The 24,718-nt window shown below is 51.2% G+C and overlaps 1 protein-coding gene across 1 annotated transcript; it reads left to right on the top strand.

Moving 5' to 3' along the window:
* The first annotated feature begins 1,631 nt into the window (after positions 1-1,631).
* DAND5 (DAN domain BMP antagonist family member 5) lies at positions 1,632-16,863 on the top strand. The gene is made up of 2 exons (XM_003941730.4): positions 1,632-11,769; positions 15,308-16,863. The coding sequence occupies exons 1-2, from the start codon at positions 11,434-11,436 to the stop codon at positions 15,551-15,553; spliced, it is 582 nt and encodes a 193-aa protein (XP_003941779.2). The 5' UTR covers positions 1,632-11,433; the 3' UTR covers positions 15,554-16,863.
* The last annotated feature ends 7,855 nt before the right edge of the window (positions 16,864-24,718 follow it).

The following is a 24,718-nucleotide window of genomic DNA, read 5'->3' as shown; positions in this document are numbered from 1 at the left end:
CTCCAAAGTGCTAGAATTACAGGCATGACCCACCATGCCCGGCCTTTTGTTTTTAATCACACACATGCACACCTTCTCTGCCCCCGCAAAAAAGAATTGTATTTTTCTCAAGACATGAATGTTCATAGGAACATCATGTATATATGTCATTCCCAAGCTGGAACTAGCTCACACTCAATGTCCGTCCCAAGTAGAATGGTCACCTAAATTATGCTGTTTCAGCCAATGGGCTACTACACAGGAATGAAAGCAGATATTACATCTGCCCACAGCAAGATGGATGATTTTTATAAGCATAATGTGCAACAAAGGAAGCAGGATTTATATGGTTGCTTTTTTTTTTTTTTTTTTTTTGAGACGGAGTTTCCCTCTTGTTACCCAGGCTGGAGTGCAATGGCGCGATCTCGGCTCACCGCAACCTCTGCCTCCTGGGTTCAAGCAATTCTCCTGCCTCAGCCTCCCGGGTAGCTGGGACTACAGGCGTGCGCCACCATGCCCAGCTAATTTTTTTTTTTTTTTTTGTATTTTTAGTAGAGACGGGGTTTCACCATGTTGACCAGAATGGTCTCGATCTCTTGACCTCGTGATCCACCCGCCTCGGCCTCCCAAAGCGCTAGGATTACAGGCGTGAGCCACCGCGCCCGGCCTATATGGTTGCTTTTTAACTTAAATTTAATTTTTTCTTTGACACAGGGTCTTGCTTTGTTGACCAGGCTAGAGTGCACGGGCTTGATCATAGCTCACTGCAGTCTTGAGTTCCTGGGCTCAAGTGATCCTCCCCCCTCAGTCTTTCAAGTAGGTAGATACAGGAATGAACCACTACTTCCACCTAAATTTTAAATTTTTTTGTAGAGACAGGGTTTCTCTATGTTATCCAGGCTGATCTTGAACTGCTGGGCTCCCCCTCCCCCTCCTCTACCCCCTTCTCTTCCCCTTCCCCTTCTCCTTCCCTTTCCTACTCTCCCCTTCTCTCCCCACCCTGCTTCCCTCCCTTCCCTCTTGACAAGATCCCACTCTGTCATCCAGGCTGGAATACACTGGCATGATCAGTGCAGCCTCAACCTCCTGGCCTCAAGTGAGCCTCCCACCTCAGCCTCCTGAGTAGCTGGAACTGCAGGCACTCACCATCAAGCCTGGCTGATTTTTGTATTCTTTGTAGAGATAGAGTCTCAATATGTTGCCCAGGGTGGTCTTGAATTTCAGGGCTCAAGTTATCCTCCTGCCTTGGCCTCCCAAAGTGTTGAGATTACAGTTATGAGCCACAGTGCCTGACCTGAGAATATTTTCATCGTGGAAACCTGTAAGTCTGTACCCATGAAACACTCACTCCCCAGTTTCCCTTCCGCCTGCCCAGTCCTTAGCAGCCACTATTCTACTTTCTGTTTCTATGAATTTGGACTACTCTAGGTACCTCATATAAGTGGAATTATACATACTTGTCCTTTTGTAACTGGTTTATTTTTTATTTTGAGACAGGGTCTTGCTCTGTTCCCCAGGCTGAAGTGCAGTGGCATGATCATAACTCGCTGCAGAATCGACCTCCTGGACTCAAGTGATCCTCCCACTTCAGCCTCTCAAGTAGCTGAAACTGCAGGAACTCACCTGGCAATTTTTTTTTTTTTTTTTTTTTTTTTTTTTTTTTTTTTTTTTTTTAGACAGTCTTGCTTTATTGCCCAGGCTAGAGTACAGTGGTGGGATCTCGGCTTACTGCAACCTCCGCCTCCCAGGCTCAAGCAATTCTCCTTCCTCAGCCTCCCAAGTAGCTGGGACTACAGGCAGGAGCCACCTCTGCCTGGTCTAATTTTTATTTTTTTTTTAATTTTCAGTAGAGACAGGATCTCACTATGTTACCCAGGCTGGTCTCTAACTCCTGAGCTCAAGCAATCCTCCAGCCTCTGTCTCCTAAAGCGTTGGGATTATAGGTGTAAGCCACTGCACCTGGGACTGACTTAATTTAGTTACTATAATATCCTAAAACTTTTTCTTTTTCCTTTTTGAGACTGAGTCTCATTCTGTTGCCCAGGCTGGAGTGCAGTGGCTCGATCTTGGCTCACTGCAACCTCCTCCTCCCGGGTTCAAGCAATTCTTGTGCCTCAGCCTCCCCAGTAGCTGGGATTACAGGCACCTTCCACCACACCTGGCTAATTTTTGTATTTTTAGTAGAGACAGAGTTTCACCATGTTGGCCAGGCTGGTTTCAAACTCCTGACTTCAAGTGATCTGCCTGCCTTGGTCTCAGAAAGTGCTGGGATTATAGGTGTGAGCCACCACGTCCAGCATATCCTAAAGTTTCAACTATGTTGCAGCACGCGTCAGAATTTCTTTCCTAGCCTGGGCATCATTGTGAAACCCTGTCCCTACAACAAATATAAAATTTAGTCAGGCGTAGTGGTGCATGCCTGTAGTCCCACCTACTTTGGAGGCTGAGGCAGGAGGATCTTTTGAACCTGGGAGGTGGAGGCTCCAGTGAGCTGTGGGCATGTCACTGCACTCCAACCTTGGTGACAGAGCGAGACTATCTCAAATTTTTTTCTTTCCTTTTTAAGGCTGAATGCTATTCCATTGTATGGATGGACCACATTTTTTTTTCTTCCAACAGCAGATGTCATGCTGAAAGGATGAATAACATGGATCACATTTTGTTTATTCATTCATCGATACACATGGACATTTGGGCAGCCTCCAGTTTTTGCCTGTTGTGAGTAATGATCTTATGAACATGGATATACAGCATTTTTCTTGTATTTAGACAGTCTCACTCTGTTGCCAGGCTGGAGTGCAGTGGCTCCATCTTGGCTCACTGCAGCCTCCACCTCCCAGTTTCAAGCAGTTCTTCTGCCTAAGCCTCCCAAATAGCTGGGACTACAGGTGTGTGCAACCACACCCAGCTAATTTTTTTTTTTTTGAGATGGAGTTTCGCTCTTGTTACCTAGGCTGGAGTGCAATGGTGCCATCTCGGCTCACCACAACCTCCGCCTCCTGGGTTCAGGCAATTCTCCTGCCTCAGCCTCCTGAGTAGCTGGGATTACAGGCATGTGCCACCATACCCAGCTAATGTTTTTTTTTTTTTTTTTGAGATGGAGTTTCGCTCTTGTTACTCAGGCTGGAGTGCAATGGCGCGATCTCGGCTCACCGCAACCTCCGCCTCCCGGGTTCAGGCAATTCTCCTGCCTCAGCCTCCCGAGTAGCTGGGATTACAGGCACATGCCACCATGCCCAGCTGATTTTTTGTATTTTTAGTAGAGACGGGGTTTCACCATGTCGACCAGGATGGTCTCGATCTCTCGACCTCGTGATCCACCCGCCTCGGCCTCCCAAAGTGCTGGGATTACAGGCTTGAGCCACCGCGCCCGGCTAATGTTTTGTATTTTTAGTAGAGACGGGTTTTCACCATATTGGTCAGGATGGTCAGGATGGTCTCAATCTCTTGACCTCATGATCCACCCACCTCAGCCTCCCAAAGTGCTAGGATTGCAGGTATGAGCCCCTGCGCCCGGCCTTTTTTTTTTTTTGAGATGGAGTTTCACTCTTGTTGCCCAGGCTGAAGTGCAATGGCATGATCTCAGCTCACCGCAACCTCTGCCTCCCAGGTTGAAGTGATTCTCCTGCCTCAGCCTCCCAAGTAGCTGGGATTACAGGCATGGGCCACCATGCCTGGCTAATTTTTTGTATTTTTAGTAGAGATGGGGTTTCTCCATGTTGGTCAGGCTGATCTCCAACTCCTGACCTCAGTCGATCCACCCATCTTGGCCTCCTAAAGTACTGGGATTATAGGTATGAGCTACCTTGCCTGGCATTTTTTTTTTTTTTTTTTAGATGGAGTCTCACTCTGTTGCCCAGGCTAGAGTGCATTGGCATGATCTTGGCTCACTGCAACCTCTGCCTCCCGGGTTCAAGTGATTCTCCTGCCTCAGCCTCCACCACAGGCGTGTGCCACCATGCCAGCTAATTTTTTTGTATTTTTATTAGAGACAGGGTTTCACCATGTTAGCCAGGATGGTCTCAATCTCCTGACCTTATGATCTGCCTGTCTCAGCCTCCCCAAATGCTGATATTAACAGATGTGAGCCACCATGCCCGGCCTTATTCTTTTTTCTTTTTTTGAGACAGAATCTCACTGTGTCGCCTAGGCTGGAGTGCAGTGGCATGAGATCTTGGTTTACAGCAACCTCTGCTGGGTTCAAACGATTCTCCTGCCTCAGCTTCCCAAGTAGCTGGGATTCTGACTAGGCATGGTGGCTCATGCCTATAATCCCAGCACTTTGGGAGGCCAAGGTGGGTGGATCACCTGAGGTCAGGAGTTCGAGACCAGCCTGGCCAACATGGTGAAAACCCGTCTCTACTGAAAATACAAAATTAGCCTGGTGCTATGGTGGGTGCCTGTAATCCCAGCTACTGGGGAGGCACGAGAATCGCTTGAACCTGGGAGATGGAGGTTGCAGTGAGCTGAGATTGTGCCATTTCACTCAAGTCTGGGTGGATAGAGTGAGACTCTGTCTCAAAAAAATAAAAAGGAAAAAGGAGCTGGGATTATAGGCGCCCACCACAATGCCCAGCTAATTTTTTTCTGTTTTTAGTAGAGATAGGATTTCACCTTGTTGGCCAGGCTGATCTCAAACTCCTGGCCTCAAGTGATCTCCCTGCCTCCACCTCCCAAAGTACTGAGGTTTTAATTTTTTAATATAATTATTATTATTATTATTATTTTTTGAGACGGAATTTCGCTCTTGTTACCCAGGCTGGAGTGCAATGGCGCGATCTCGGCTCACCACAACCTCCGCCTCCTGGGTTCAGGTATTTCTCCTGTCTCAGCCTCCTGAGTAGCTGGGATTACAGGCACGTGCCACCATGCCCAGCTAATTTTTTCTATTTTTAGGAGAGGCGGGGTTTCACCATGTTGACCTGGATGGTCTCGATCTCTTGACCTCGTGATCCACTCCTCGGCCTCCCAAAGTGCTGGGATTACAGGCTTGAGCCACCGCGCCTGGCCTTTAATGTAATTTTATTTTTTGAGGTGGAGACTCACTCTGTTGCCCAGGTTGGAGTGCAGTGGCGTGATCTCAGCTCCCTGCAACCTCTGCCTCCCAGGTTCAAGCGATTCTCCTGCCTCAGACTCGATAGTAGCTGGGACTACAGGCATGCCTCACCATGCCTGGCTAATTTTTTGTGTTTTTAGTAGAGACAGGTTTTCACCGTGTTAGTCGGGATGATCTTAATCTTCTGACCTTGTGATCTGCCTGCCTCAGCCTCCCAAAGTGCTGGAATTACAGGCGTAAGTGCCCAGCCCAAGGCTTTTATTCTTAATGAAACAAAGTAGTATAGAATACAGTTACCAGATTGTATCTAGTAATGACTGTCACAGTGTAGTAAGCATAAGTATTGTTTTACAAAACTTTCATTTCCAGCACATATACATGTATGTATGTTCTGGTGTTCTAGCTACAGTTGCTATGAACCACCTTTACCCATTTTATTAAGCCCATGGATTCTGTGAATCCGGATTTTTGGTAGGGCCCAGTGGGGACAGCTATCTTCCTGCAGCCAGGAAGAATTGAAGGTTGAGGCAACATGATACCTGGCAGCCAGAAATATCAGGAAACATGATTCATTCATGTCTAAGGATTGATGCTGGCTCAGGCCTCAGCAGGACTGTCAGCTGGTGTATCTACACAGAGGTCTCTCTGCATGGGCCAGTTTAGGCTTCCTCACAAAATGGCGGCTGAGTCTCAAGAAAACAAGACTCAAGTGCAGCATAGCAATTTTTTTTTTTTTTTTAAGATGGAATCTCGTTCTGTTGCTCAGGCTGGAGTGCAGTGGCATGATCTCAGCTCACTACAACCTCCACCTTCCAGGTTCAAAAGATCCTCCTGCCTCACCCTCTCAAGTAGCTGAAATTGCACCCGGCTAATTTTTTTGTATTTTTAATAGAGACCAGTTTTCACCATGATAGCCATGCTGGTCTCCAGCTCCTGACCACCTCAGGTTATCTGCCTGCTTTGGCCTCCTGAAGTGCTGGAATTACAGGCTTAAGACACTGTGCCCGGCCTGATTAAAGGAAATTATTTTTCTTTCTTTTTTTTTTTTTTCTTTTGAGACGGAGTTTCGCTCTGTCGCCAGGCTGGAGTGCAGTGGTACAATCTCAGCTCACTGCAACCTCCACCTCCTGGTTCAAGCGATTCTCCTGCCTCAGTAGCTGGGACTATAGGCATGTGCCACCACGCCCAGCTAATTTTTGTATTTTTACTAGAGACAGGATTTCACCATGTTGGCCAGGCTTGTCTTGATCTCTTGACGTCATGATCCGCCTGCCTTGGCCTCCGAAAGTTCTGTGATTACAGGCGTGAGCCACTGTGCCCGGCCACAATTTTTAAAGTCTAGAGTGAGGCTCCCTCATACTATCTGCACATTTCCATGCCCCTCCTCAGCAGGAAAACCTGGCTGCTTTTTGCAACATGCAAATACAAGTAAACAATAGCTGTAAATTTTCTCTCTTTCCCCAAAAGGTTGGAATGATAGCCTATTCATTTTCTTTTAACTTAATTTTTGGGGGAATTTTTTTTTTTTTTTTTTGAGATGGAGTTTCGCTCTTGCCACCCAGGCTGGAGTGCAATGGTGTGATCTTGGCTTGCCACAACCTCCTTCTCCTGGGTTCAAGCGACTCTCCTGCCTCAGCCTCCTGAGTAGCTGGGATTACAGGCATGTGCCGCCACACCCAGCTACTTTTTTGTTTTTTCAGTAGAGATGGGTTTTCACCATGTTGGCCATGCTGGTCTTGAACTCCTGGCCTCAGGTGATCCGCCCACCTCAGCCTCCCAAAGTACTGGGATTACAGAAGTGAGCCACTGCACCCGGCTGGGGATATCTCTCCATGCTAAAATTTAAAGAGCTTCTGCAGTCTTGTGTAGCACCATAGTATTAGGGAATGTGCCTGGTACGTTTGGAGAAACAAAATGAGCAAGTGTGGCAGGAGGGAAAAAAGGAGGGGTTGTGGGGACACGAGAGTGGGGAGGTGATGAGGGCACATCCTGCTGGGCCTCGTGGCCTCCTCCTGAGGTTTTTTTCTGAGGCAGATGGGAGCCATGGAGGATTCTGATCAGAGGGACGAGACTTAACTCAGGTGCTCACAGGCACCCTTTGGCCGCTGTGGGAGGAATAGACTGTGGGGGATGGGTGGCCAGGGCAGGAGCTGGGAGACCTGGAAGGAAGTGACTGCACTGATCCAGATAGGGGGACAAGGAGTCGGTGAGAAGCATGCGGATTCTGGGTAGATTCTGGAGCTGACCGGAGTTTCTGTCATATAAGATTGGGAGCGGGGATTGGTGTTAGAGATCGGTCAAGGGTGCTCCAAAGTTCGTAGCCTTAGCACCTGGCAGGACAGAACTGTCGTTATCTGGGTCTAGAGGACAGCAGAAGGGCAGGTTGGGGTACAGTCAGGAGCTGGCTGTAGAGGGCTGGGTTGGGAAGCACGCCCGCTACTCCAGGCTGGGTGTCTGGGAGGCAGGTGTCCTGGGCACGACCGCCACGCAGTACCGGAAGCCGCCGCCAGAGGGCGAGCACGCCGCATCGCACTCGCAGCTCCGTGGAGGGCAGGGCGCGGGAAGGTCCGGCCTCACATCTTCCCACGGCCCCGGTGGCTTTCAAGCTCCTCACTTGGGTGCGAGATAGAAGTGCCAGGACCCAGCCAGGACCCCCCCCCCCCGCCAGGCACCTCCGGGGCCCCAAAGCCTGGGATGCGACTCTCACCCTCTTTATCTGCTTCTAACATTCCCAACCTCCATCCCCCACCACCAGGCTGTTCCCACCGCCTCCAGAGCCATCTCAGGTGTCTGTAAAAATGTCACCTACTCAGGGGGGACTTCCCTGATCACCCCGGAGACAGAAGCCCCCGCCCTGACCCTTCTAAGGAACATCCCATATTAATAGCTGCTTAATTAAGACTGAAATAATCTTTATTATTAATTATTATTATTAGTTTTGAGAGGATCTCACTCTGTCACCCAGGCTGGAGTGCAGTGGCATGATCTGGCTCACTGCAACCTCCGCCTCCCAGGTTCAAGCAATTCTCCTGCCTCAACATCCCGAGGTAGCTGGGATTACAGCGCGCCACCACACCCAGCAATTTTTCTTTTTCAGTTTTTGAGATGGAGTTTTGCTCTTGTTGCCCAGGCTGGAGTGCAGTGACGCGATCTTGGCACACTGCAACCTCCGACTCCTGGGTTCAAGCGATTCTTCTGCCTCAGCCTCCAGAGTAGCTGGGATTACAGGCATGCGCCACCATGCCCAGCTAATTTTGTATTTTTAGTAGAGATGGGGTTTCTCCATGTTGGTCAGGCTGGTCTTGAACTCCTGACCTCAGGTGATCTGCTCACCTCAGCTTCCCAAAGTGCTGGAATTACAGACATGAGTCACTGGGCCCAACCTCGCCCGCTAATTTTTGTACTTTTTTAGTAGAGACAGGGTTTCACCATGTTGTCCAGGCTGGTCTTGAACTCCTGACTTCAAGTTATCTGCCCACCTCAAACTCCCAAAGTGCTGGCATTACAGGCATGAGCCATTGAGTTATTATTATCTTTTATTGTCTGTTTTCTGCACAGTGTAAAATCCATGGTAGTGAGGACCCATTTTCTGTCTTGTTCTTCTGTATCCTCAGGGCTCAGAATTAAGTCTGGCCTATACTGAGTGTTAAAGAAAATCAAACAGCTGGGCATGGTGGTGTGTGTCTTTCATCCCAGCACTTTGGGAGGCTGAGGCAGAAGGATCACTTGAGGCCAGCAGTTTGAGACAAACCTGGTAACATAGTAAGACCCCATCTCTACAAAAAATTTAAAAATCAGCCAGGCATGGTGTCATGCACCTGTAGTGTCAGCTATTCAGTGTCGTTGAGGCAGGAGGATTCCTTGATCCTGGGAGGTCGAGGCTGCAGTGAGCTGTGATTGTGCCATTGCACTCCAGCCTGGGTGATAAAACAAGACCCCATCTCAACAATAACAACAAAAACCAAACAAATAAACAAAAAAGGCTGGGCGTGGTGGCTTATGCCTATAATCCCAGCACTTTGGGAGGCCAAGATTGGCGGATTGTCTGAACTCAGGAGTTCAAGACCACCCTGGGCAACATGGGGAAACCCCATCTCTACTAAAATACAAAAAAAAAAAAAAAAATTAGCCAGGCATGGTGGGTGGCAGAGGCCTGTAGTCCCAACTACTCGGGAGGCTGAGGCAGGAGAATCACTTGAACCCAGAAGGGGAGGTTGCAGTGAGCTGAGATCATGCACTCTAGCCTGGGTGAGAGACGGAGACTGTCTCCAAACACACATACACACAAAAGAAGAAGAAAAAGTGGGCTGGGCTCAGTGGCTTACGCCTGTAATCCCAGCACTTGGGGAGGCTGAGGCTTGTGAATCACGAGGTCAGGAGATCAAGACCATCCTGGCCAACATGGTAAGACCCCGTCTCTACTAAAATACAAAAAATTAGCCGGGCGTGATGGTGCGTGCTGTAGTTCCAGCTACTCAGGTGGCTGAGGTAGGGGAATCGCTTGAACCCAGGTGGCAGAGGTTGCGGTGAGCCAAGGTCATGCCACTGCACTCCAGCTTGGAGACAGGGCAACACTCTGTCAGAAAGGAAAGAAGGAAGGAAGAAAGGAAGGAAGGAAAAGAAAGGAAAAAAGGAAAACAAAAGTCAGACAAGATAGCCTCCAGTGCCTATAATCCCAGCATTTTGAGACCAGCCTGGGCAACATAGTGAAACTGTGTGCCAAATAAAAGAGAAAAAATATATAAAAAGAACTGGCTGGGCATGGTGGCTCACGCCTGTAATCCTAGCACTTGGTAGGCTGAAGTGGGTGGATCGCTTGAGGTCAGGAGTTTGAGACCAGCCTGGCCAATATAGTGAAACCTGTCTCTATTACAAATACAAAAATTAGCCGGGTGTGCTTGTTCACATCTGTAACCCCAGCTACTCAGGAGGCTGAGGAGGTGGAGGTTGCAGTGAGCCAAGATCACGCCACTGCACTCCAGCCTGGGTAACAGAGCAAGACTCCATCCACCCCACCCCCACCCCGCCAAAAAAAAAAAGAACAAAAAAACCTAGCAGCAATAATGTTAATCATAGCTGATTCATGGTGTTACTGTGTAGGAATCTCTGTTTTAAGCTCCTTACATAAATTACTTCCTTAGGTCCTCAGAACAAGCCAATGAGGTAGGAGCTGTTTTATCCTCATGTTACAGACAAAGGAGGTAAGGCTCAGAATGGTTAAGGGACTTGCTCAGGTTTGCATGGCCAGGAAATCGGAATGCTTGGGTTGAACCCAAGAAACCTGGCTGCAAGGTAAGCTGGTTTTTTTTGTTTTGTTTTGTTTTTGTTTTTTTAATGGAGTCTTGCTTTGTCGCCGAGGCTGGAGTGCAATAGTGTGATCTTGGCTCACCGAAACCTCCACCTCCCAAATTCAAGCGATTCTCCTGCCTCAGCCTCCCGAGTAGCTGGGATTACAGGCACATACCACCACAACCAGTTAATTTTTGCATTTTTGTAGAGATGGGGTTCCACCATGTTGGCCAGGCTGGTCTTAAACTCCTGACCTCAGATGATCTACTTGTCTCGGCCTTCCAGAGTTCTAGGATTACAGATGTGAGCCATTGCACCCAACCATAGTTTTTATTGTTATTATTTTTGAGACAGTATCTCTTGTTGCCCAGGCTGGAGTGCTGTGGCACCATCTTGGCTCACTGTAACTTCTGCCTCCCAGGTTCAAGCGATTCTCCTGCCTCAGCCTCCTGAGTAGCTGGGATTACAGGTGCCCGCCACCATATCTAATTTTTTGTATTTTTAGTAGAGATGGGGTTTCACCTTGTTGGCCAGGCTGGTCTCAAACTCCTGACCTCAGGTGATCCATCCGTCTTGGCCTCCCAAAGTGCTGGGATCACAGGTGTGAGCCACCGCACCCAGCCCAATTTTTGCATTTTTAAAGTAGACATAACCCTGCTGGTTTTGAATTCCTGACATCACGTGATCTACGAGTCTCGACCTCCCAAAGTGCTGGGATCACAGGTGTGAGTCGCCGAGCCAGGCCCAAAGTGTGCTTTTGCTAATTGGATGAACGGGATCCCAGGACTGGAAAAGCAGCTGCCCACGGGCTTCAGGCATTGTGTGTCTCAGCCCCTGGCCCCAGACCTGTCTTTCCTGGTCCCCACAGCTTGCACGCTGCAGGCCCAGCCCCCATGTCTCCCAGCAGGTTGGGAGGAGGTGTGGGAACCCAGCAGGTCTGAGTTTACTCACCTCCCCTGCTGTGGGTCTACAGAAATGCCTCCCAGGCTATCCAGGAGGGGTCAAGAGATTAAAAACGGGTCCAGAGGGCTCAGATGCCACTCACCAGACAGCAGGGTTGACTGCTAGAGACCCTGAGCCCAGTCCTGAACGAACAGACGGACAGACGCATGGACAAGCAGATGCTTCTTGGCAGGTTGTCCACTCTTCTGTGCCTGCTTAGTGGGGCCTTGTCCACAGGCTCAGCGAGGCCTGGACCCCAGGCTCCCCAGCCTCAGTCCTGGGCTGCAGCCAATCAGACTTGGGCTCTGGGCCCAGGGGCCCAACCCCCACTGGTGCCAGCCCCAGCCCTTGGGAGCTGGAAGGCCTTCTTGAGCCTGCAGAAAGCCAGGCAGCTGGATATGGGTAGGCTGCAGCGTGGGCAGGATAAGGCGGCTGCTGTGACTCTGCCGCTGAACCCTCAGGAAGTGACCCAGGGGATGTGTAAGGCCGTGCCCTTTGTTCAGGTGAGTGGGTGGGTGTGGGGAGGAGACGGCTGGGTCTCAGCATTGGCAGAAGGCACAGGCTGTGGCCCCAGACAGATTTGGGTTCAAGTCCTGTATCCACCTGAATGTCTCTGTGCCTCAGTTTCCCCCCTTGTAAAATAGGACCTTAGTGCCTCCCCCGAGACAGATGCAGTTGCCTCTATCCTAGTCTCCTTGATTCCACTATCATGGCCCTCTTCACCCCCAAGTGTATTTTTCCATTCGGCAGCCAGAGAACGCCTGTGAGCACCAGAGTCAGATCTGGTTCCTCCTCCCGCTAGAACCCTGCATGGCTCCCGCTTTACTCAGAACAGAAGCCCAAGTCCTCCCCGCAGCCCACAAGTTTCTCTACTTTCTGATCCTTTTACCTCCCTGGTTTCACCTCCTCCCTGTCTCCCCCTCACTTACTTTGCTTCTACCACACCAGCCTCCTTTTCCTCAGACACCAACTTTCTTTTCTTTTTTTTTGACACGGAGTCTCGCTCTGTAGCCCACCCTGGAGTGCAGTGGCGCATTCTCGGCTCACTACTACCTCTGCTTCTTGGTCCCAGTTCAATCAATTCTCCTGCCTCAGCCTCCGAAGTAGCTAGGATTATAGGCACGCGCCACCACACTCAGCTAATTTTTTTGTATTTTTTAGTAGAGACGGTGTTTCACCATGTTGGCTAGGCTGGTCTTGAACTCTTGGCTTCATGATCTGCTCCCCTCGGCCCCCCAAAGTGCTGGGATTACAGGCGTGAGCCACTGCACCCGGCCTGTTGTTTTTTGAGACAGAGTCTCGCTCTGTTGCCAGGCTGGAGCGCAGTGGCACCATCTCAGTTTACTGCAATCTCGCCTCCTGGGTTCAAGCAATGCTGCCTCAGCCTCCCTAGTAGTTGGGATTACAGGCATGTGCCACAACACCTGGCTAATTTTTATATATTTTTTAGTAGAGATGGGGTTTCTCCATGTTGGTCAGGCTGGTTTTGAACTCCTGACTCTAGGTGATCCACCCATATTGGCGTCCCAAAGTTCTGGGATTACAGGTGTGAGCCACTGCACCTGTCTAATTTTTGTATTTTTAGTAGAGATGGGGTTTCACTGTGTTGGCCAGGATAGTCTTGATCTCTTGATCTTGTGATCCACCTACCTTGGCCTCCCAAAGTGCTGGGATTACAGGCGTGAGCCACCGCGCCCGGCCCTTTCTTTCTGGTTTTTGTTTTTGTTTTTGTTTTTGTTTTTGTTTTTTTCAGACAGAGGAGTCTCCCCATGTTGCCCAGGCTGTCTTGAGCTTCTGGGCTCAGTCATCCCACTTCAGCCTTCTGAGTTCCTGGGATTACAGTTGTGAGCCCTCCTCCCCTGCTTCATATACCAACTTTCTTTCTTTCTTTTTTTTTGCAACAGCCTCACTCTGTCACCCAGACTGGAGTGCAGCAATGCAATCTTGGCTTACTGCAACCTCTGCCTCCCGGGCTCAAGTGATTCTCGTGCCTCAGCCTCCTGAGTAGCTGGGATTACAGATGTGCACTGCCAGGCTCAGCTAATTTTTGTATTTTTAGTAGAAACGGAGTTTTGCCATGTTGGCCAGATTGGTCTCGAGCTCCTGGCCTCATGTGACCTACCTGCCTCAGCCTCCCAAACTGCTGGGATTACAGGCATGAGCCACTGTGCCCAGCCACTAGTGTTTGTTGAATGAATGAATGAATGAATGAATGAATGCATAGTAGTGTAGTACCTGCTAGCCAGGCCAGGTGGCTCAAACGCCTGTAATCTCAGCACTTTGGGAGGACCAGGCGGGCGGATCATGAGGTCAAGAGATCGAGACCATCCTGACCAACAGAGTAAAACCCCATCTCTACTAAAAAATACAAAAATTGGCTGGGTGTGGTGGTGTGTGCCTGTAGTCCCAGCCACTTGGGAGGCTGAGGCAGGAGAATCACTTGAGCCCGGGAGGCGGAGGTTGCAGTGAGCCGAGATCACATCACTGCACTCCAGTCTGGTGACAGAGTGAGACTCCATCTCAAAAAAAAAAAAAGTAGTACCTGCCTCATAGGACTCTTGGGCAGCCTGAATGAGATGGATTGGAGGAGGACTGTCACAGCTGCATTCAGTCAGTGCTCCATAAGGGCCTTGGGAATTCACGCAGTGTGCTAGCAAAGACCCAATCTTTCAAGTCAGGAGTATCTGCATTCACATTCTCTAATTGCTGATTTCTGGGTGACCCATGGTGAGTAGCTTCCCTTCTTCGAGCCTTAATTCTCACCTCTGCAAAATCAGTTAATAATAAGGCAAAACATGGTGGCACATACCTGTAGTCCCAGCTACTCAGGAGACTGAGACCAGAGGCTGGAGGCTGCAGTGAGCTATGATCACACCACTGCATTGCAGCCTGGTTGACAGAGTGAGACCCCATCTCTTCTCTCTCTCGCTCTCTCTCTCTCTCTCTCTCTCTCTCTCTCTCTCTCTCTCTTTTTTGAGATGGAGTCTCACTCTGTCACCCAGGCTGGAGTGCAGTGGAGCAATCTTGGCTCACTGCAACCTCTGCCTCCCAGGTTCAAGCCATTCTCCTGCCTCAGCCTCCTGAGTAGCTGGGATTACAGGCACGCACCATCACACTCCAGCTAACTTTTGCATTTTTGGTAGAGATGGGGTTTCACCATGTTGGCCAGGCTGGTCGAACTCCTGACCTCAGGTGATCCACCTGCCTTGGCCTCCCAAAGTACTGAGATTACAGGCACGAGCTGGGATCATAGCTCACTGCATACTTGAACTCAGGATGAAGCAATCTTCTTGCCTCAGCCTTCTGAGTAGCTTGGTCTACTGATGCACATTAGCCTAGCTAATTTTTTAAAAAAATTTCTTTGTAGAGATGGGATCTTACTATATTGCCCAGGCTGGTCTCCAAGTCACCACGTCCAGCCCTTGGCTTTCAACCCCTCTATTTCCTGGGTAATCAGTTCCCTAAATGAATCCCCTTCATTGATAGGCCTAGAGTGATTTCGTCTTTTCCTCGTTTAATAACTTATTTGCTTTTTTTTTGAGACAGAGTCTTGCTCTGTCACCCAGGCTGGAGTGCAGTCATGATCTTGGCTCACTGCAACCTCTGCCTCCCAGGCTCAAGCAATTCTCCTGCCTCAGCCTCCCGAGTAACTGGGACTACAGGTGTGCGCTCCCATGCCTGGCTGTTTGTGTTTTCAGTAGAGACGGGGTTTCGCCATATTGGCCAGGCTGGTCTCAAACTCCTGGCCTGAAGTGATCCACCCACCTCAGCCTCCCAAAATGCTGGGATTACAGATGTCAGCCACTGTGCCTGGCCATCCTTGTTAAATTACAATGAATTTACAGGTGAGGAAACGAGAGGTCAGAGATGCTAATTTGCCCCCATGTCACAGCCAAGAAATGGCAGAGTCAGGATTTGAAGCCAGGCAGCCTGGCTGCAGCATCCATGCCTCTCAAGGTGACGTGGAAGTGGAGAGGTGATTATCCTCACCACTGGCCCCAGACTCCACCACCCTGACTGTCTCCATGCCTCTGGCCCCAGGTGCTCTCCCGGCCCGGCTGCTCAGCCACACGCCTCCAAAATCACCTCTGCTTTGGTCACTGCTCCTCTCTCTACGTCCCTGGCTCGGACCCCACTCCACTAGTCCTGTGTAACAGCTGCATGCCTGCTCGCAAGCGCTGGGCACCCGTGGTCCTGTGGTGTCACGCTGGCAGCCCAGCCTCCCGTCGATGGGTGAAGATATCCACCGAGCTGATCGAGGAGTGTCATTGCGGCCCGAAGGCTTAAACTGAGCATCGTGGACAGGTGCACGGGGACATGCACCTTGGAGAGATGAGGGGAGATGGACCAAGAAAGACGCAGACCTGGATGATGAACTCTGGTTCAAGAGACCGGGGATGCAGGGTTTGACAGACAGGTCCCCAGAGTCCTCACCCTGCTCCTGGAGACACTAGACACAGTGCCAGTCCTGGAGTTGCATCACTGATAGTGATAGCACACACTGATGGACCACTCACTGCTTACCAGGACCCGTGTTAGGCATTTGACAGGTACTAACTCATGAAATCCTTACAGCAGCTCAATGGGATAGCTGCTAACATCACCCCATTTTACAGATGAGAAAACCAAGGCCTGGAGTGGCAAAGCCACTCACCCAGAGTCACACCACAGTAAGCGGCACAGCCAGGATTCAGATCCTTTTTTTTTTTTTTTTTTGGGGACAAAGTCTCTCTCTGTTACCCAGGCTGGAGTGCAGGGGCACGATCTCAGCTCACTGCAACCTCCACTTCCCAGGGTAAAGCGAGTCTCCTGCCTGAGCCTCCTGAGTAGCTGGGACTACAGGCACCTACCACCACACCTGGCTAATTTTGTATTTTTAATAGAGATGGGGTTTCACCATGTTGGCTAGACTGGTCTTGAACTCCTGACCTCAGGTGATCTGCCCACCTCGGCCTCCCGAAGTGCTGGAATCAATCCACTGTTAATCACTAGGCCAAACTATCTCCTATAGAATGAGGTCAAAGACACTCTCAGCTGCAGGGAGGGCAGATGGCCCCACCCAGACTGAGAGATACAGCGATGACCTCGTCCTAGGGACACTGAAAAAAAAAAACAAAAACAAAAGTGGTTGAGCAGACAGCTGCTAGGGGAAATCCTGGGGTCCCTGAGACAGAGGCAGGACCCTCGTGTTCCCAGCTGCCTCTTGCCTTGATAGTGGCCGCTGTGCCCCTCCCAGACCCCCCTCCTGAGTCTCCACACAGCCTCATGGCTGGCGTGGCATTCCGCAGAAACCATAAATGTTGGCTGAGTCCGGCTGTCTATACGTGCATCTTTTTTTCCCTCCCACTGGGGTTCCCTGGGAGTGGGTGGCCCCATGACGGGGTGTGGGCATCTGAGCGCTCCCTCTCCAGCTGGGGCGCAGGGTCTTCAGCCGGTGAGGGCAGCCTGGCTTTGGGCGGCTGGAACCAGGGCCCTGGCAGATGGGCCTGTCTGGCACAGACGCAGGGACATGTGGCGTTGTGAGTGTTGCCTCCAAATGCCCCCCGGAGCGTGCGGCAGGAGCTGGCCGGGCCCTTCTCAGCCCTCTTCCTGCCTCAGGAAGGAAGGCCTCAGGTGAGGGGAGCAGGAGGGGACCTGAGGAAACAGATGGGCCAGTGGGGCGTGGGAGCCAGAGACCCCTGACCTTGCAGGCCTCACAGAGAGATGGGAACGGGCCAGGCAGGCAGCTCCCAAGGCCCCTTGTTCAAAGGGCCCTGGAGGGGAGGGTCATGAAGGGTTCTGCCCGCTCCCTGTTCCCTCCAGAGTTCTGTGCCAAACCCCAGGCAGTGTCCGAGTGGGCAGCTCAGCCCTGGCACCATAGGCAACTCGCCCTCTGGTAGGCATGAGGCGTCTGCCTTCCCTCCCTCCTCTGTACCCACCTCCTGCCAGCCAGGGGAGCCAGCTGGGAACCTTGGTGCCAGGGGGGCCCCCAGAGTCCCTGCCCCCTCCCGGGCAGTGCCAGCCGGCCCCCACCCCGCCCCCCAGGCCCAGTAATGGGTGGGTAATGAGTGCTGGGAGAGCGGGGGAGGGGTGGGGGATGCAGGTGCCACAGGCGCTGGCACGGGGGCCGCTAATCAGGTTTGCCAACGCCATCTGTCACCGCACGAGCATCTGGGGCTCAAGGTGACCCTGTCACCCTCAGTTACAATTATGAGTTTGGCATCTGTATTAAAGCCCGCCAGCCGGCCAGGCGGGGGAGGGCTGAGGTGGGCATGGGGGTGCGAGGCGAGCCCCATCCCTGGGGTCCCATTCCCAGGGGCTGCGTGACTGCCAAGGAGTGGAGCTTCTTGGGGGTGGGGGGGAGAGAGAGAGAGAGAGAGAGATTGTGTGTGTGTGTGTGTGTGTGTGTGTGCACGCGCATGGGTGCACACCCATCCCAGTCTCCACAATTCTTCACGTGTGTCTGGGTGCAGGGCTGGAAAGCATGGGTTTGTGTGTGTCTCTGTGTGGTGGTTGTGTGTCTAGGACTTTGGTGGGATGGCTGGGGGCAGAGCACTGAGATTATGTGGATGCACAGATGTACGTGTGTCTGCATGCTGGGACAAGAGCATACAGAGGGAGGTGTGTCTTTGGGTTATGGTTTGTCTTTTTATTTTTCTTTTATTATTGTTGTTGTTTTTTGGACAGAGTCTTGCTGTGTCTCCCAGGCTGGAAAGGCTGGAGTGCAGTGGTGTGATCTCGACTCACTGCCACCTCCACCTCCTGGGTTCAAGTGAGTTTCCTGCCTCAGCCTCCTGAGTAGCTGGGATTTCAGGTGCTCACCACCACGCCTAGCTAATTTTTTTTGTATTTTTAGTAGAGACGGGGTTTCAGCGTGTTGGTCAGGCTGGTCTCGAACTCCTGACCTCATGATCCACCTGCCTTGGCTTCCCGAAGTGCTGGGATTACAGGCATGAGCCACTGTGCCTGGCTTCTTTTATCATTACTATTAATTATTATTTGAGACAGGGTCTCCCTCTGTCACCCAGGCCTGACTGCAGTGGAGTAATCATGGCCCGATCCCTGCAGCCTTGAACTCCTGGGCTCAAGCGATCCTCCCTCCTCAGCCTCCTGAGTAGCTGGGGCTACAGGCTCATGCCACCACGCCCAGTTAATTTTGTTAATTTTTTTGTAAAGACAGGGTCTCACTATGTTGCCCAGGATGGTCTCGAACTCCTGGGCTCATGCCATCCTCCTGGCTTGGCCTCCCAGAGTGCTGGATTACAGGCGTGAGCCACCACACCCAGCCTGATGGTGTGTGTGTGTGTGTGTGTGTGTGTGTGTGTGTAAATGCACAGGAGTAGGCTGGGAGGGGGTTTCAGCTGGGAGAGACTGTGTGCTGTACTGCTGAGCTCCTCACCTATCCGTTTGTTTCTGTCTTCACCAAATTCTGCTACCTGGCTGTGATTTCGAGGCTCTGAGGATGGCATAGTATCTGGATTTTGGCTGGGTGAGGAGTCTCATGTCTGTAATCCCAGCACTTTGAGAGGCCAAGGCAGGTGGATTGACTGAGCTCACAAGTTCGTGACCAGCCTGACCAAAATGGCAAAGCCCTGTCTCCACAGAAATATATAAAAAATCAGGTCAGGTGCCGTGGCTCACGCCTGTAATCCCAGCATCTTGGGAGACCGAGGCGGGTAGATCTCCAGGTCAGGAGTTCGAGACCAGCCTTACCAACATAGTGAAACCCCTTCTCAATTAAAAGTACCAAAAATTAGCCGGGTATGTGGTGGGTGCCTTTAATCGCAGCTACTGGGGAGGATGGGGCAGAATTGCTTGAACCTGGGAGGTGGCAGTTGCAGTGAGCTGAGATTGCAACATTGCACTCCAGCCTGGGCAACAGTGGGAGACTGTCTCAAAAAAAAAAAAAAAAAAAAGATTAGCTGAGCATGGTGGTGTGTACCTGTAATCCCAGCTACTGGGGAGGCTGAGGTGGGAGAATGAATGGCTTGAGCCTGTGAGCCATGGTCATGCCACTGCATTCCAGCCTGGGTGATAGAGCCAGACCTTGTCTCAAAAAAGAAAAAAAAAAAAAGAAAAAAAAAGAAAGAAAAAGAAAAGAAAAAACCAAAAAAGGCTGGGTTCAGTGGCTCACACCTGTAATCCCAGCACTTTGGGAGGCCAAGGCAGACAGATCACGAGGTCAGGAGTTAGCGATCATCCTGGCTAACACAGTGAAACCCCATCTCCATTGAAAATACAAAAAGTCAGCTGGGCGTGATGGCATGCATCTGTATTCCCAGCTACTCAGGAGGCCGAGACAGGAGAATTGAATGAACCTGGGAGGCGGAGGTTGCTGTGAGCCAGGATCGCACCACTGCACTCCAGCCTGGGCAACTGAGCAAGACTCCATCTTGAAAAAAAACAACAAAAACCCACAAACCCTCGATTTCGTAAGATGGCCTTTGGATTCTAAATTCTTAAAAGCTGGATTCTGGGTGTGGGGTGGATTCTAGAGTCTGGTTTTGAATAATAAGATCTAGATTTTTATGGTTTCAGTGGCACCATCGTAGTTCACTGCAGCCTCAGAGACGTGCCACTACGCCTAGCTAACTTTTAAGTTTTTTGTAGAGACAGAGTCTTGCTATGTTGCCCAGAGTGTCCCAAACTCCAGGCCTTAAGTGATTCTCACACCTTTGCCTTCCAAAATGCTGAGATTGTAAGTGTGAGTCCCCGTGTCTGGCTGAGTTCACGGATCTGGACTGTAGATTTTAGTATGATTAGAATCTTTTTTAGTTGTTTTCTTTTTTTGAGATGGAGTTTCACTCTTGTTGCCAAGGCTGAAGTGTGGTGGTACGATCCCGGCTCACGGCAACCTCTGCCTCCCAGGTTCATTCAATTCTCCTCTCTCGGCCTCCTGAGTAGCTGGGACTACAGGTGCATGTCATCACGCCCAGATGACTTTTTGTATTTTCAGTGGAGATGGGATTTCACTGTGTTAGCCAGGATGATCTCAAACTCCTGACCTCGTGATCTGCCTGCTTCAGCCTCCCAAAGTGCTGGGATTACAGGTGTGAGCCACTGCGCCCGACCCAGAATGATTGGACTCTAGAGGCTGATCCTGGGTCCTGAGATCTGGATTACAGGCTCTGAGTTCTGCATCTGGGTTTCTGCCTCTGGACTTCAGTCCGTGGGCCTGTGTGCTCTGTGTGCTCTGTGTCCTCTCTGTCCTCTCTGTCCACAGCGTCAAAGTCAGCAACTGGCTGCCTGTCATCAGTGGATGGGCGCAGAGACCATTTATGGCCACCAGAGGGCACCCTTGATCTACAGTTGGTCCAAGCTGCCTGACTGGAGGAGGAGTCTGGGAGAACACTGGCCCAGCTGATCTAAGCCCTTTCAGGCGGACCAGAGGCTTGAATTCACTTCCCCTTCCATCCAATCTCCGCTGGGACCTCAAATCTGTCAGCCCCCACTGACTCAAACGTGGAGAACTGGACTGAGCACCCCCACAGCATTCTGAACGGGACCATGGGACAAGGTACCTCCCCAGTTAGTAGGTCAGATGCAGGGTTGAAGGCACGCGTGTCCATTGAGGGTGACAATGAGTGTCTGAAAACGTGTCCAGGTGTGAAGGGGAGGGTCACTATGCATCGGGAGTGTCCACATATGACAGCATTGGTAAGAAATGTGAACCTGGGAGGCACGCTGACTCAGGCCTATTGTCCTGGTACGTAAGAAAGTGAGGCCAGGAGTTCAAGACCAGCCTGGGTAACATAGGAAACCCTCATTTATGTAACAAAGAAAGAAAAAAAGACATGTGAAACTGTGTGATGGATGGTGTGTGGCCACAACTATATTCACGTGTCTGACAAGGTCCTCTCTCATGAGACAATGTACCTACATGGTCGTATCTATAATTGGGAGATGTCACTAGAAGTCCCCATATGAGTCCGTGTCATATCCATATGTCTGCACCTGTAATTGTGTCACTAGGCATCTATAGGTATCCATTGGTATGACTGGGACCATCTGGGGGAGGTGTCACTGGATGAGGGTGTCCTGGAGTGTCAGAAGCAGTGTCCCGGCTTGGCGTGGTGGCTCACACCTGTAATCCCAGCAATTTGGGAGGCCAAGGCAGGCAGGTCACCTGAGGTCCAGAGTTTGAGACCAGCCTGACCAACATGGAGAAACCCCGTCTCTACTAAAAATAAAAAATTAGCTGGGTGTCGTGGTGCATGCCTGTAATCCCAGCTACTCGGAGGCTGAGGCAGGAGAATTACTTGAACCTGGGAGACGAGAGGTTACGGTGAGCCGGGATCATACCACTGCACTCTAGCCTGGGCAACAAGAGCGAAACTCCATCTCAAAACAAAGCAAAACAAAATAAAACAAAAATTAGCCGTATGTTGTGGCATGTGCCTATAATCCCAGCTACTCAGGAGGCTGAGTCAGGAGACTTGCTTGAACCCGGGAGGCAGAGGTTGCAGTGAGCTGAGATTGTGCCATTGCACTCCAGCCTGGGTAACAGAGCGAGACTCTTGTCAAAAAAAGGAAAAAGAAGCAATGTTCTAGCACTTTGGGAGGCTGAGGTGGGAGGATAGTTTGAGCCTAGGAGATAGAGACCAGCTTCGGCAACATAGCAAAACCCTGTCTACAAAAAATTTTTTAAGTTAGCTGGACATAGTGGCATGCACCTGTAGTCCCAGCTACTCAGGAGGCTGAGGTGGGAGGACCACTTGAGCCCAGGAGTTCAAGGCTGCAGTGAGCTATGATTGTGCCACTGTACTCCAGGCTGGGTGCCAGAGCAAGACCTTATTCCGAAATTAAATAAATAAATAAATAAATAGGCTGGACACGGTGGCTCACGCCTGTAATCCCAACACTCTGGGAGGCTGAGGCAGGTGGATCATCTGAGGTCAGGAGTTGGAGACCAGCCTGACTAACATGGCAAAACCCAGTCTCTATCAAAAATGCAAAAATTAGCTGGATGTGGTGGCACTCATCGGCAATCCCAGCTATTCTGGAGGCTGAGGCAGGAGAATCGCTTGAACCTGAGAAGCGGAGGTTGCAGTGAGCCGAGATCGCCTCATTGCACTGCAGCCTGGGCAGCAAAAGCAAAACTCCATCTCAAAAAAAAATTTTTTTTTTTTTTGGTAGAGATAAGATCTCACCACATTGTCCAGGCTGGTCTCAAACTCCTAACCTCAAGCATTCCACATACCTTGACCTTTCAGAGTGCTGGGATTACAGGTGTGAGCCACTGCACCCGGCCACTATGTCTTTCTATGGCCAGGTGTCCTCCTGCCTCTCAGCACCTCTGACTTTGTGTGGGGGTCCCTGTCCCCTGACATTTTTTTTTTTTTTTTGAAACAGTGTCTCACTCTGTCACCTACTGGAGTGCAGTGGCACAATCTCGGCTCACTGCAACCTCTGTCTCCCAGGCTCAAGCGATTCTCCTGCCTCAGCCTCCTAAGTGGCTGGGATTACAGGCGCCCACCACCACACTCGGCTAATTTTTATATTTTTAGTAGAGAAGAGGTTTCGCCCTGTTGGCCAGGCTGGTCTTGAATTCCTAACCTCAAATGATCCACTTGCCTTGGCCTCCCAAAGTGCTGGGATCACAGGTGTGAGCCACTGCACCGGACCCCATCCCCTGACTTTTCCCATTGCCAGGCACAGCACACCAGGCAAGGAGGTGCCACGGGTATTGGCTGACTGGTCCTGTCCCATCATCTCCCGCCCCAGCGCTCTCTCTCCCATCTTGCTCCCAGACTTTGCCTCTCCGTGGCCTTCTCCCTCCACCCGTCCTTCCTTGTCGGTGTGTTTCTCTCCAGCTCTCAGGCCTCTCCTATCTGTGTTTCTCCCATGTCTTTTCCCATCTGTCTCTGTCTCTCTCTCGTCTGTCTCTTTGCCCTTTTGTGTCTCATTTCTCCCACGTCGTCTCCTCTTGTCCGTATCTTCCCAGCCCTAAATCTTGTCCTGTTCATGTCTCTTTCCATCTCTCTCCTTTTCTCCTCATTTTCTTTTTTTTCTTTCTTTTCTTTTCTTTTCTTTTTTCTTTTTCTTTTTTTTTTTTGACACAGTCTCACACTGTCACCCAGGCTGCAGTGCAGTGGTGTGATCTCAGCTCACTGCAGCCTCTGCCTCCTGGTTTCAAGCGATTCTCCTGCCCCAGCCTCCTGAGTAATTTCCCCACCACACCCAGCTAAGTTCTGTATTTTTAGTAGAGACAGGGTTTCTGCCTGTTGGCCAGGCTGGTCTCAATCTCCTGACCTCAGTCTGCCCCCCTCGGCCTCCCAAAGTGATGGGGTTACAGGCGTGAGCCCCCACGCTTGGCCTCCCTGCTCCCTCTATCTCAGTCTCTTCCTGTCTCTTATCTCTCCTTATCTGCCTCTCCCTGGCCAGTCTCCCTGTCTCTCTCTCCCTCCATCTCTTCTCTCATCCTGTCTTTCCCATCGTTTTACCCATCTCTCTGTCTCTCCAGCTCCCACTGTGTCTCTGTCTTTCCTACCTCTCCTGTCTTTTTCTCTCTCCATCTCTCCGTCTCTCCCCATCTCTGTCTCTCCCTGGCCAGTCCCCAAGTCTCTCCATCCCCCATCTCCCCATCTCCCTGTCTCTCAATCCCCGTCTCTCCATCTCCCTGTCCCCCCATCCACCTGTCTCCCCATCCCCCTGTCTCTCCATCCCCGTCTCTCCATCTCCCTGTCTCTCCATCTCCCTGTCTCCCTGTCTCTCCATCCCATCTCTCCATCTCCCTGTCTCTCCATCCCCCTGTCTCCCCATCTCCCTGACTCTCCATCTTCCTGTCTCCCCATCTCCCTGTCTCTCTATCCCCCTGTCTCTCCATCCCTGTCTCTCCATCTCCTTGTCTCTCCATCTCCCTGTCTCTCCATCTCCCTGTCTCTCCATCTCCCTGTCTCCCTGTTTCTCCATCCCCCCGTCTCTCCATCCCCCTTTCTCCCCATCCCCCTGTCTCTCCATCCCCGTCTCCCTATCCCCCTGTCTCTCTGTCCCCCTGTCTCCCCATCTCCCTGTCTCCCCATCTCCCTGTCTCTCCATTCCCCTGTCTCCCCATCTCCCTGTCTCTCCATCCCCCTGTCTCTCTATCCCCCTGTCTCCCCATCTCCCTGTCTCTCCATCCCCCTGTCTCCCCATCTCCCTGTCTCTCCATCCCCCTGTCTCCCCATCTCCCTGTCTCTCCATCCCCCATCTCTCCATTCCCCCATCTCCCCATCTCCCTGTCTCTCCATCTCCCTGTCTCTCCATCCCCCTGTCTCCCCATCCCCCTGTCTCTCCATCCCCCTGTCTCTCCATCCCCGTCTCTCCATCTCCCTGTCTCTCCATCCCCCTGTCTCTCTATCCCCCTGTCTCCCCATCTCCCTGTCTCTCCATCCCCCTGTCTCTCTATCCCCCTGTCTCCCCATCTCCCTGTCTCTCCATCCCCCTGTCTCCCCATCTCCCTGTCTCCCCATCTCCCTGTCTCTCCATCCCCCC

Source organism: Saimiri boliviensis, chromosome 14, assembly GCF_048565385.1.
Source record: "Saimiri boliviensis isolate mSaiBol1 chromosome 14, mSaiBol1.pri, whole genome shotgun sequence".
Classification (NCBI taxonomy): Eukaryota; Metazoa; Chordata; class Mammalia; order Primates; family Cebidae; genus Saimiri; species Saimiri boliviensis.
This window is presented reverse-complemented; position numbering and strand designations above follow the sequence as displayed.

Coding starts and splice junctions, on each gene's coding strand:
- DAND5 (XM_003941730.4), top strand. CDS start 11,434: ATGGACAAGCAGATGCTTCTTGGCAGGTTGTCCACTCTTCTGTGCCTG. Junction 11,770..15,307: donor AGGCCGTGCCCTTTGTTCAG/GTGAGTGGGTGG, acceptor CTCTGGCCCCAG/GTGCTCTCCCGGCCCGGCTG.